Here is a 14,126-nt window from a genome sequence, read left to right as displayed (position 1 = left end):
GATGGATTCGCCAGATGGGGCTCTGTTCTTGGCAGTTCTTCGGCGGGTATAGTCGGTATAGTTCGGCAGGCGACTGTCAAGGGCGAAATCTACTCGCACTATTTATCAGCCGCGAACGTCAGGTGGCGAAGGTCCCCCGAGAAAAGTCCGGGCCCAGGGAGAAAAGTATACGATGGACTGCCGTTGTATTGGACATCTTCGGTTTTCCTATCGAATGCAGAAAGCAAACGTCGTCATTTTCACACGTATTTCACGATTATTTGTAATAAGTTGTGTTGCACTATCACTTTGAAAAGTGTCCGGTAATTTCCTATCTTAAGCACAATAGAAAAAGCGGTAATCGTCGAAGTGCGCCCCAGTAGCGTCTTGACCTTGACCGCCTGAGGTGAGTAGCAAGGCGGCCACAGCGATGCAAGATGAGGAGGCTACAATGTCCGCGGTGACAACATCGTCCACCGAGTTCCCCGAGCGAACACTTTCTCAGAGACTACCCAATCGAAAAATCTGAAAAAAATCAAACACCTGCCACTATAAAAAAAATTATTTCTAATCAATTTAACTCTTTCCCACAGATCGAATTGCAATCCTCATGCAAGCGGGCTTTTTAGCCTGCCTCCTGCATTCCACTGTATATAGTTCAATCTTCTTGAAACCTTGGCGAAATTAGTCGGCCTTCCCCGTGAGTAGCATTCCGTTTTTTCGATTACTCTGAAAAAAACCTTTGGTTTATCAGGAACAATACTGAATTTTCTTGCTATTTCAACCACTGATGATTTAGAAACACCGACATTCAAGGTGTTCGCAGCATAGCTTGGTCTTCCCTCTCTCAAAAGAAACATCTATTTACCCATTTTTGTGTTAATTTACCGTTATTAAAAAAACTGAGATGTGCATGCAAAATAAAATTAATGCTTTTACTCACATGTACCGTTAAACACACTACAAAGCTCGAGAAGAGATGTTCCCGAAAAAAAACAAAAGGTGACTAGTTAGCAAATAACGGTTCTAATTTTATTCTAACGTCCCACCCTAGGTAGTGGAAAAAGAAATAAAGGTGAGAACATATTTTGAATTTTCCTATAATAATACTCATAAAACTACTTTTGCAACCCTTCAAAAACACCTGCAAATTTTTCAGAGGTGGGACTAAGTAGATTGGGGAAACATATAAGATCGGCCGGAAACTTTATACAATAACCACTCTCGTACCGAAAAGGAAGTGTACTTGTGATTGTTGCTCTGTTGAGACACAAACGGTTGTTTCATGCCTAAGGTGGCATTTTATAACAAATTATAGTACAACTCATTAGTCTTATTTGCTCTTCATGTTATAACCAGTACATACGAAACTTTCTAATCTGCACGCTTTGAAGCCCCAAGTTAACTGATTGCGGAGACCATATTTGATGGTTGTATTTACGTCGCGAGTTGCAAGTTCCGTATTAGCTTCGTACTGCTTTATATTAAACTCAAACAGATCATATTACCAAAAACCTAATATTTTTATTTCGTTTTATGTCAATGATATTCCGTTTACGTATTTCGGCAGTCACTTGCTGCCTTCTTCAGCGGAATAATCCCAGAAATGTTCTTAATCTAACTATATACTAACTACTTTAATCGAATTATCTTAAGGACTAGGCCTTAATTATATCTTAATCAACTCTTAACCTCTGCGGTATCAGTGAATACAGATATGAGTGCGCGTTACCCATAACTGTATTCAATCGGGGCCCCTGAGGCTCTTTTCCAATGAAGAAACTCTCCCAAGGGTTCAATTCTTTGCGCTTGAGCTCTTTCAGTACCGTTATTCTCTCCATTTTATGGGCATGTTCTACAATATGCCGTGCGACTCCAGAATTGATATGTTTTTCTGCCCCATTTTATTAACTCAGCTTCTTTTAAATGTTCCTTGACCCAAGTGTTGACTAGCCGTTTGGTTTACCCTACGTATGTACAAGGGCAACCTTCGCAAGACATCTTGTAGATGCGACTTTTTTCCTCTAGATAATTAGATTAAAATAGTTGGTATATATTTAGATTAGGACATTTCTGGGATTATTTCGCTGAAGAAACTGCCGAAGTACGTATGTAGAGAATAAACGGAGCATCATTGACATAAAATGAAATTAGAATTTGTTCGGGCTTGAATTCTGACAATGCAAACACGGCCGGTGCAACACGAAATACTACAATAGAGAGGTGTTTAAGCTGATAATGTTTTTTCAATTCGTGCATAGCTAAAAATGCAAAACATTTCTTCATATCATCCGATGGCGGCTTTACGGTTTCTTACCAGGGCAGAGGCAAATCGTCTGACGCTGCCTCATTCCTGCCCTGGGAGCAGCGTGACCGAAGCGGCTCGCAGATGTTTAGAATACAATTTTGTATTTCTGAATGTGTTATTTTGTTCTCTTTTCGAAACATAAAAATTAAGGACATATTCCGGATAATATGAATAGTATCCAAAAAATATGCGAAAACCACTAAATTCACACATCGAAAGAAAGTATATACTTTATGTATAATGGGAAAATAACTGTAAATGATCGTGTCGTTGACCGTTTTGTTAGCTGTTGTTTACATTCCGCATTAACGTTTTTGGTATTAAGTCGTTTGGTAAATGTTAACAGCAAAAGTCTTTAAGATTTAAGAAACTGGCCGGAAAAAAGTGTTGGATAAATATTAGATATTAGACTTTGGGAATTACCAGTTGAGGTTGATAACAGAAGTTGAATAAAAACCGTGTGATATGTTTATTTAAATCCAATATCGATCCTGCTTCTTTCTCATTATGGAGTTCACAAAGTAAGAGCTGTGAGTAAATTGTCTCTTCTACCGAGTGACCGTTCTACTTAACCGTAAAGCAATTAGTTAACTTTTAGGGAATAGATAATTGAAATTCTAATTTCAGAAAAAATGTCTGGAAGTAATAAGCACCGCCACAAGACAATTGGAAGATCTTCTTCGTTCTGGACGGCCACAAAGTTTTTTATGTGGCGATAAAAGAAATATAGTGCATAGAGTCCGGAAAACCCACTTTAGAAAGTACACTGAGGATAGCGCATGACATGAAGGACCGTAAAGGTGCAAGAACTAGTACTATTCGCCGAGCTTTACATGAAACTGGGTTACAAGGCTGGTAACCATTAGATTTAGGGCGCATACGAAGGAGGCAAAGTTGGCTAGCAACCATGGTGGTTTAGCATATGGTGGAATGTGACCATAAAATAAGCACCGACGATCCAAAGTATTAAAACAGGTAAGAAAAATTAACCAGTTGGACGCCTACGAAAGCTTATTCATTAGCAAACAACCCGTTTTTTAAAAATCTTATAAAAAAACTAAGAAAAGACTCTTCTTCTTTTAGGATATATAAATAAGTCTTTAAAATGTAATTAAATATTTCTTCTTTTTCAGCATTATTAGAATAATATTATATAGTATTATAGATTTAGATTAGTATAAAAATAGCTAATAAACCCACTGAAGAGCAGATTTGTTAGCACTGATGTATGGAACAAGTGGTTCCCGAAATATGGGTATTTGCAAGACCAATAAATAACAGCGAGTAGAAAGCAAGTCTTAATTATTTGAAAAAACTTTGACCATCTACAACTTTATTAATAATAATGGGATATACTTCAAACTTTTCAGAATGATGTCCTATTTTATCACTTATGTTGATGATTCTGTACTTCTAGGATGAACTTAAAGGGGGTTTTCCGCTAAATTTCTAAAAATGGTAATATTTTATTATTAACTTTATTTGAGCAGATATAGGAATGGGATGTACTTTGAGGACTCGATTTTATAGATACATTATTAATCTTTTTTTCAAACTTTTCGGTTGTATAGGTTCTGAGAAGGAGACCTGTTTCACTTTTTGGGGCACACATCGTGACCCTCCACTCCCCTATCACGGCCGTATTAATTGAAATCATGTATGGGGGGCCCCCATCAAACTCAACAGGAAATGGCGCCACTTTTCATATATAAAGGGATTCACAAACCAAACGTCCGCATCGAATTTTGTGATAGCCGTTTCCGAGTAAATCGAATGTGACAGACAGACAGACATTGAATCGATTTTAATAAGGTTTTATTTTACACAAAATCTTAAAATTATCCCAAAACTAACTAAACTGTATTCGGTCGATTATTATATTTTGCAGAAAAACAACACTGGTTGCCTCCCTAATCATTTAACATATTTTGAAAATAATAATAAATTTTTGGTAAAAATGCAACTTTGAATCACCCATGAACAGATCATGCTTTTCAAAAGAAATGGAAGAAATGTGTACTTTCCTCTTACTAAATTAACTGTTTATTGTTATATGTTTGCATATATGTAAAAATTTTTCAGTGATATTTCGAAAGTATACAGATATATGTAAAGATATTTTAAGGACATTTCGGAAGATATAAAAACTTTTTCAAAGTCGAAGAATGTACTGGTACCATGCACTCATCGCCACTTCCTCGTTTTTTCTGTACATCTTGAGAGACAATTGTTAAAATATCCAAAATATGCTTTCTGCAACGAAAAAACATTTAACAGTTTTATGCCCACCTCTCTCATATTTATTTAATGAGCTTACTCTCTCCCATAGGTTCGTATTTGTTTGCACAATGATTGAATGAACCATGTTCCCTTTTTCACGTGGCGAACGGAAGCAAAGCCTTGCACTGTCGACATTACCACTAACATATCCGCATGCGGAGCAGCTGTATCGCCAGGACCATCCATCTCCTCTTCTGAATTAATCTGAAATTTTCCACTTTTCATTATTCCTCAAGAATTACTCTTTTTTCTTTGGAAAACTCAACAACTTGAAAAATTTGATTAAATAATATTTCTGATAAATTGAAGATTTCATGAGCTAAAATCTGTTATCTGACCAATAAATATTACTTACACTCCTTGCTTCCTGCAAATCACTTCCTTGGCATGCTTGGACAATCAACAACTTCGGTTTATTCAAAAGGCTATTGTTGGTGAGAAGTTTTTCGATTTTCGAAAGTTCAACTGGTATGCTATTGCTTCCGTAAACGATGCCTTAAAAAAGCAAAGAATAAATGTCGAATGCAAACAGGCTAAGCAAATATTTTTTCACCTTGTGCTCCATGAGATAATATGCAAACTACTAATGAATCATAAGCAGCGCTACGAGCTACAAAATCCGCTACTACTGACGTTATCTCGTGATGTTTCAAATTAGGTTTTACCGCAGCCTTGTATCCAAATGTGGCAAAAGTTTCCTTTAAGATATTTTCATCTAGTTCAGACCCCTCACGGTGACGCAATTCTTTTTTAGGTAGTAAATGCTGAAATAAATGATTAGTTGATGAAGTGGGGCAATCTCGCTATAGAATTCCAATAATACCTGCAGTTCAGGATCAGTTTCCCTATGGAATTCCATTTGATTTATTATTAACAAATATCCCGCCGTTTCGTATCCAATTTTATACGACAAATCAGCTTCCTCCAAATGTAGACTATCATTCTTATCAAAGCTTCGACTTCTTGACATATCAGTACTGAAGGTCCCCAACGCTGAATCGTTGACATTACTCCTTGCGCGTATGTTCTCATTAAATCTGCTAATTGCACTCAGTGTTAAGTCATACAGTCCAATTTTTCCATTGAATTTGAAATATTCAACAAGTTCATCCAAATTTGGTGGTTTTTTCTTCAGTACGTCCCCGATAGCAATAATATCTTTTGAAATCCAGTCGAGAAAAAATACCTCCAAATACGACTCATCATAGAAACGTAGAGTCGAGTTTTTGTTAATCGATAGGAGTTTTCCGGCTTCGGCTGGGGTTAATACTTCGCAAATTTTATACAAAATCTTTAATATGGGGTGTATGTTGGTGCTGAGCTCAGGTGTGAGCGGTAAGAACATTTCATAAATTTCTTCCTTATCGAGACCTAATTTTCGTATAACACGATTAGCTTGGATAATGGCAAGAGCTTCGATGAGTGGCAATTTCCAATCATCATCATGTGTTATCGTTGCAAAGTCGTACAAAATTTGAGAGTCGTCGTTTTGACTATTGAACATAGTCATAAGTTTTTGTAGAGCATAAAAAACATTTTGCTTCTGTTGACTTCCGAACAATAGAAATGTAAGGGATACCTGCGAACAAATGAACGTAATGCCTGAATTCTAATAAGGAAATAAGAAGTTACAATGAATTGGAAAAAAAACTTGTTATAATTTTATAACATCGCCCTTCGAAGCAAACTTACAATCAGGGTACAGTTTTCAATCCTACTCACCCGTTTTACTCCAACAAATTTAAACTGTTTCCTTCTATTACATTTTCTATTCGAATCTATTTTACCCTCCCAGCTAACCAGGCTCCTTGATACGATGATGTTCAATATATTAAAAATTTCCAAAAATAGTTTAAAATGAAGAATGACAAATACATAATTTTCCTTTGTAGAACAAAATAACAAGCTAGCTGTTGTAGAGCGTTTAGAACAACGATTTTCAATTCAATTCCATTTAGTCTTTCACTACTCTATTCAACTCTTCCATCATTCAAAAAGAAATCATAATTTCATTTAAACCAGTTCAAAGCGAAATTATTTATTGTTTTCTTTGATGTACTCCTTCCGCAGATGTACTACAACAGATAGGTCAAAGGGTAATATAGGTCCCAGGGCGAAACGTGGATTGGTACCCACGATGGAGCATAATACCTGGAAAACGCCTGCTGAACCAACACCAACAGCTCTACTACCAAACCCTATCTCCACCTCCATGTAGTGATTGCTAGAGCTAACACTGAAGCCATCCACACCACAGCCCCTCGTAACACATATAAGGGGGGAATGGATGCCGCAATAACCGCAGTCAACAGAGGTCCTGGAAATGAAGAATCAACGAATGATCTTCACAACCACCTGACGAACGTTATCATTGATTTGGGCAAAAACATACTTGTCGCAAAAAAATCGTAACGGCTGGTTCGACGATTAATGTAAGCTAGTATAGCAACAGAACGGAAGAATGCCGCATACCGAGTAATGTTGCATTCTCAACAAACGCAGGCACGCGCAGAGGCTTATCACGAACTGCGTCGAGTGGAGAAGCGACTTCACAGACGGAAAAAGGTAGCCTCGGAGGACCAACAGGTCCTAGTGGAATACTAGTGTATTGTTAGGAGTTCCTAGATGGCTTGTTGTTGAACGCTAGAGACCACAGCCCCAGAATTATTGCTGACAATTTCACCCGCACCAGGTGCGGAAATTTTACCAACAAGTCAACAGAACATACACCTCGATACTCATCCTGCCGAGGCAAAGAGGGAAATCTCATTTCCGACAGAAAGGTTATATTGGAGCGAAAGGTTGAGTATTTTGATGAACTGCTACAACAACTAGAACATCGGTCAAGTTTAGATTCCGCCAACTGAAGATGACGACAAATGCTGTCACCACCAAGTATAGAAAAAACAATTCGTGCAATTCATCGCTTTTAAAAATCATAATTCGAAAAGAGTCGATGGAATTACATCCGAATTGGTTAAATATGGAAGCAACCAATTGTCCCAAGCGGTTGGATACAAGGCATTAACTATTCCATGCATAAAGAAGGAGATATCGCACAGTGCGGCAATTACAGAGGTATCACGTTGCTGAGTACCATCTATAAGATATTCTCCGCTATCCTGCTAGGTCGGATAGCCCCATACATACAGAGTATGATTGGCCAAAGAGGCTTGAGTTCAGGCAAATCAGCAACAGATCAAATTTTCCCTCTGCAGCAAGCGATGGAAAAACTGTTGGAATATGGCCATCACTTGCACTATAAGCAGCAGGAACACTCGAGCCATTCAACATCAACAACGGTCTAAGACAAGCGGATGCCCTATCATGCTCTTAAATCTGGTTCTGGGAAAAGTGATCCGTAATGCTGAAGTAAATGCGAGAGGCATCATCCTCTTTAAGCCCACCCCACCATTCGGCATCATAGGAAGAACGATCTGAGATGTACAAACTGCCTTCATCCAGATCGAGCAGACTATACGAGATCTTGGGCCGCACATCAATGAAGGCAAGACGAAATATACGGTGGTCGTCAGCACCAAAAACCAAACAACGAACAACATCAAATCGCACTGGTCAAACAGAAATAATAAAGATAATAGGCTACAACTTTGAAACCGATAATAAATTCTCTTATCTAGAGTCGAAAATCACAACTGGTAACAGCTACGAAGGTGAAATCCGCGCACGGTTGTTGGCTGCCAACAGAGCCTATTTCGGCTTACAAAAACTGTTTCGAAGACGAGCCAGACCCTGCCTCAGATGAAGCAATGACGAAGGCCAGGACGACAAACTCCTTTTAGGGATATCGAATTGGTGGACCTCGGAGAAAAACCGGGATGTCGGGATTTCCTTATTAAGGCAGGGCTAGACGGGCGTAGTTGTTGCGCCGTTGATGATGATGATCAAATTAAAATCTACTTTTGTTTTGTAGATGGTTAATTGAGGGTTTTTCAATTAATCTTCCGCTAGTGTTACCATCATTTGTGCTTTAAAAAATTCGCCCGCCAACCATGAGAAAGCCGTGACTGACGTAGCCAGGGATCTCGAATCTTGTACGCATATTCTAATTAGGGTGGACGCTCCTCGGAAGCCGCTGGAGACACCCCTTCGAAGTCCTCGAACGAAGCCGACATCATTGTAGCCTGAACGACTAAACTAGCTCGACTAAAACCCTTCATCCGGCAAGAAAACGTAATCAGGGCGAGAGACGCGCCGCATGTTCGTTTTGACTTGCGGCAGTCGAGTTGAGGAAGCCATGCGTCTGGTTCTTCGCTGAAACCCCCCTTTGATTTCAGCTGGGGGTGAAGTGTTGTGGCAAACCCAGCAACTTGCGTGTCGGACGCATGCAAGTGTGAATCGTGGCGGCCATGAAAAAGGCCAATAAGGGTGGCAAGCGTATAGTCGATTTTGCCGACACTCACGACCTGGTACTTGTAAATAGATTGTCTATTCATCGATTATCTTATTTTCCTACATTTTAAAGTGGGAACAATAAAACGCAATTCGACGATGTCCTCATAAGATGCAGACGTTTTATCACCGTCACTGACTCCAAAATTGTGAATCAAGCAAAAAGGTAGAACAGCATCTGACTGGCAAAAAAGTGCTACCGTTCCAATAAAGAAAAAGAAAGTTACCGTTTGATCCGATTGCTGTCCCATACCATGAAGATTTTTGAATGCCGTACACAAACCACATTCGCAACATCGTCCAAATAACCACCACCACCAAATGAAGCCGGGTTTATCAAGAACTGCGAAACTACTGACGCAATACACGCGGTAACTTTACTCATGGTGAACAACAGTATGAACTCATCTGATCTTGATCAACTTGTCCAAAAATGGACTCAGATTTAATCTAAATAAAACAGAATTTTTATCGACCGATCCTCATAAACAGGCACTATCAATGTCAGTGGCAGTGATCTGCCCAGAATTGAGCGCTTTAAATACTCCGGGTCAATGCTATCCGCCAATGAAGAACTCCGTTATGAAATTACTTCACGGATTAGCGCAATAGATGAAGTAATCTTCAATAACTGTTGTTCTTTGTGATCGACGTATCAACGAATGTCGCAATTCTAAAATTTATCGCAAGATGTTACGTTGGACCAGTGGTGTAACTCGCCATAATCACATCCGAAAAGAGGATATCCGCGATCGATAAACAAAGGATTGTAACTCTCCAAGTGGTAAGAAGTCACAGACTTCGAATCGACCTGCGACGAATTTTTGAAGCCTCACCAAATTCATGTTCCATCGCCATTAGTTTCTGAGTGCTCAGAGGCTTCCCCCCATCTCAAACACACACACAATAGAAGAACCAAGGCAACGTGAACTGGATAAATGGGGATGTGATGGATGGCTATGCAACTCAAAAACAAAAAATCTGAGATAACAGTTCAGATAAAGCTGACGAACATTTGTGCGAAGTTTGTATTGTTACAGCTTAAAGAAAATTTCAAAATTATTTGTCAAAATCTGCGGCTGTAATCGACTCGATTCTGAATACCTATCATAATTGTATTTTCGAAAGAGAAAAAATCTTTAATACTGCAGGAAATTGGGAAAGTCAAAGATGTCAATAATATAAAACATAGTTTTCAACTAACGATGATAGATAGAAAAATATTTGATACTGTGTATTACAGGAAGCTTGTCTCAAGTATGTTGAATATGCAGACGCAATTCCCATACATTGTGCGTAGAAGCTATAAACTTAATAGCTGATCCATGGATGAAAGAAATAGAAAACCTGCACTGCAATGATAGTGATGACACTCTAGATAGCATACTCTTTCCATTTTCTTTTCTTTTTCCGACATGTATATACAATACCCCAAAAAAATGTTCGCACTGCGAGTGTGAAAGAAAATCCGCTACACCATGTATTATAGCGGCTATCCAGTAAACCATGTGCTCGGAGTAGGTTTCTTAGTCAGCCAAAAAATGAAACCTGCTGTTATCGGCTTTGAAAATATAAGCGGAAGGCTATGCACTCCGCGTTAGCGAGGCAAGTTTAGAAATATAAGCCTCATAAACGTTCACGCCCTTACAGAGGAAACTGCAGATTCGGAGGATACCTTCTACGAGGCAGTTGAGCGAACCTTCGAAGCCTATCCCAAGTATGATATCAAAATCGTCCTTGGAGATTTCAAGTCAAGTCAAGTAGGGACGGAACCCGTATTGAGGCGATACGTCGGCTCCCATAGTTTACATAGAGATACCAATGATAACGGATTGCGCATTATCCCGTTAATAGTACCGGTTTGCGTGGAAAGCGGTCCACAAACAAACGTGGGACTCTCCAGACGGGACCACTTTCAACCAAATTGACCACGTGCTGATTGAACCTCGCCACCTCTCAACCTTGATGAATGTCAGAACATATAGGGGGGCCAATATAGACTCGGACCACTATCTCGTTGGCGTGGTGCTCCTAGCTCGAATTACGACACCACCTACAATCCGCTCTGACAATCAGGTGAGAATGAATACTGAAATCATCCACAATACAACCCTCCGCGACACCTATAAGAGGGAAATGGATGCCGCAATAACCGCAGTTAACAGGGGTCCTGGAGATGAAGCATCAACAAATTATCTTCACAACCACCTGAAGAACGTTATCATTGATACGGCCACAAATATACTTGGCCCCAGCCGCAAGAAAAGTCGGAACGACTGGTTTGCCGATGAATGTAAGCTAGCAGTGGAACAGAAGAATGCTGCATACCGAGTAATGTTGGATTCTCAAAGATCGCGGGCACTCGCAGAGACTTATCATGAACTCCGTCGAGCGGAGAAGCGACTTCACAGACAGAAAAAGGAAGCCTGGCAGAACCAACAAGTCTGTGAACTGGAAAAGTACAAGGAGCAACCGCACCAGGCGCAGAAGTTTTACTAACAAGCCAGCAGGATGAAGCCTTATACACCTCGATGCTCATCCTGCCGAGACAAAGAGGGATATCTGATCTCCGACAGAATGGGCATATTGGAGCGATGGGTTGAGTACTTTGATAACTACTGAACAACCAGAACATCGGCGAATTAGAGGTCCCGCCAACTGAAGACGACGGACAAATACTGCCACCACCAAGTATAAGAGAAACAGTCCGTACAATTCATCGGCTTAAAATCATAAGTCGCCAGGAGCCGATGGAATTACAGCCGAACTAGTTAAATATGGAGGCGACCACTTACACCAAGTGGTTCATCAACTTGTGCTCAAAGTGTGGGACAGCGAAACAATGCCTGACGACTGACAAGGAGGCATTATCTGTCCTATACGTAAAAAGGGACATATCACGCAGTGCAGCAATTATAAAGGTATTACGTTGCTGAGTACCATCTATAATTTATTCTCCGCTATCTTGCTAGGCCGGATAGCCCCATACGCCCAAAACATCATTGGCCCATACCAAAGACGCTTCACTCCAGGCAAATCAGCAACAGATCAGATTTTCTCTCTGCGGCAAGCGATGGAAAAACTATTGGAATATGGACAACAGTTACACCATCTATTCATCGGCTTTAAAGCCGCCTATGATAGCATAGCCAGGGTAAAACTTTACACGGCCAAGAGAGAATTCGGTATCCCGACGAAATTGATAAGACTGACTAGGCTGACCAATGTGCGAGGCCAGATAAAAACAACAGGATCACTCTCAAGACCATTCGACATCAACGGTCTAAGACAAGAGGATATCCTATCATGCGTCCTCTTTAACCTGGCCCTCGTGAAAGTGATCCGTGATGCTGAGGTAAATTCGACATCATGGGAAGAACGACCCGAGACGTACAAACTGCCTTCATCCAGATCGAGCAGGCGGTAATCTGCGCGAGATCTTGGGGTGCACATCAATGAAAGCAAAACAAAATATGTGGTAGCAACGTCAGCACCGAGAACCAACCAACAACATCAAATCGTACTGGTCAAACGGGGAGAATAAAGATAGGAGATTACAACTTTGAGTTCGTTGATAATTTCTCCTATCTAGGGTCGAAAATCACAACCGATAACAGCTACGACGATGAGAAATCCGCGCACGGTTGTTGTCAGGCAAAAGAGCCTATTTCAGCTTACAAAAACTGTTCCGCTCGAAACGTCTCACCATAGGGTCAAAGCTCTTGCTGTACAAGACAATGATCTTGCCAGTCCTCATGTATTCCTCGGAAACTTGGGTTCTTAGCAAGAAGAATTGCGAGTTCTTGGCCGCGTTTGAGAGAAGAATCCTCCGAAGAATTTTTGGCCCTCTATATGAGGATGGACGATTTCGTAGCCTACACAATGACGAAATCTATGAGCGATACCATGACCGTCCGGTTGTGGATAAAATCCGGCTCAATAGGTTACGGTGGATGGGTCACTTAATCCGTATGGATGAGGCTGATCCAGCCCGAAAAGTTTATAAGGCAATATCTACGGTAGAAAAAGAAGACGAGGCAGACCCTTCTTGGGATGGAGCGATGGCGTAGGCAGCTTTTAGGGATATCGATTTGGTGGACCTCGGCGCAAAACCGGGATGTCTGGAGTTCCTTATTAAGGCAGGCCTAGACCGGATACCGGTTGTTGCGCCGTTGATGCTGATGAAATAACTACTAATTCATATTTTCTTCGTATAGATTTCATACATAAAGAATGGCCACGATCACTTCTTCGATGGATTACTGCTTTACGGTAATCAAAATAATTTTTAAGCAGAACTTCGTGTAAAATTTCAGAATTTCAACAATTGCGAAGTTAAGACTTTCTCGCGCTAGATTTAACGTTTGAATCACCGTGCGTCCCCCTCAACGAGGAATGTTTGCGAGCAGTACCACGGAATTGAACAGATACAGCAGCGAACTATGAACTCACATAGTTAGGCCTGGGTACCAGGAATTCCCCCCCAAGTTTTCTATCTAACCTAAGTCTAGTGAATCAAAACTTGATAATGAGAATTCAAATCGGAAAATATGATTTCAAAGCGTAGCTCGCATTATCATGTAATTTGAAGTTAACTGTCCCAGAAAATACCACCCTGCCAGCCACCTTCCTTCACCCTAACCCACCATGGACTCCAGCGTTCACACTTTTCATGAAATCAAATGCACTTGCCTTCTCGTAATATTGCAAATCCTTCTCCACATACTTCAAGTCCTCCTTGCTAATGCGTTTCAACTTCTCTTTGAATGCACTTCTTAACGGTATCTCCATTTGAATAGACTATGAAATCCTGCGCACGTCACACCGGTAATATTAGTGAGCTGGCGAATCCTTGACAGAGTTTGGAATCCCCGAATTATATACTCCGCGAGTGACAAGACAACTTGTAATACAGCTGATGACAACAATAATAAGGCGGGACAGACAGACTAGAAATAACATTTACAGTTTAACAAGCGCTGTACTCTACAAGTACAATTATTTTGAAGAACTGTTAGGCTCATCGAAAATGGTTTATTTAGTCTATTTTCAAATGATTTTTATAATGTAATCACATTTTTGCCCACATTTTTACATTTTAGCGGAGTGTGATACAAATCTTGTAATATGAGCGGTTAACCTAAAG

General features: G+C 40.2%; 1 protein-coding gene across 1 annotated transcript; it reads right to left on the bottom strand.

Moving 5' to 3' along the window:
* Positions 1-4,085: 4,085 nt before the first annotated feature.
* Positions 4,086-13,894, bottom strand: LOC119659367 (caspase-8). Its single transcript, XM_038067426.1, has 6 exons — positions 13,673-13,894; positions 5,391-6,146; positions 5,121-5,331; positions 4,923-5,062; positions 4,605-4,771; positions 4,086-4,540 (listed from the first exon to the last, which is right to left on the bottom strand). Exons 1-6 carry the CDS (start codon positions 13,769-13,771, stop codon positions 4,408-4,410), a joined length of 1,506 nt encoding a protein of 501 aa, XP_037923354.1. The 5' UTR covers positions 13,772-13,894; the 3' UTR covers positions 4,086-4,407.
* Positions 13,895-14,126: the final 232 nt, after the last annotated feature.

Source organism: Hermetia illucens, chromosome 1 (assembly GCF_905115235.1).
Source record: "Hermetia illucens chromosome 1, iHerIll2.2.curated.20191125, whole genome shotgun sequence".
Taxonomy (NCBI): Eukaryota; Metazoa; Arthropoda; class Insecta; order Diptera; family Stratiomyidae; genus Hermetia; species Hermetia illucens.
This window is presented reverse-complemented; position numbering and strand designations above follow the sequence as displayed.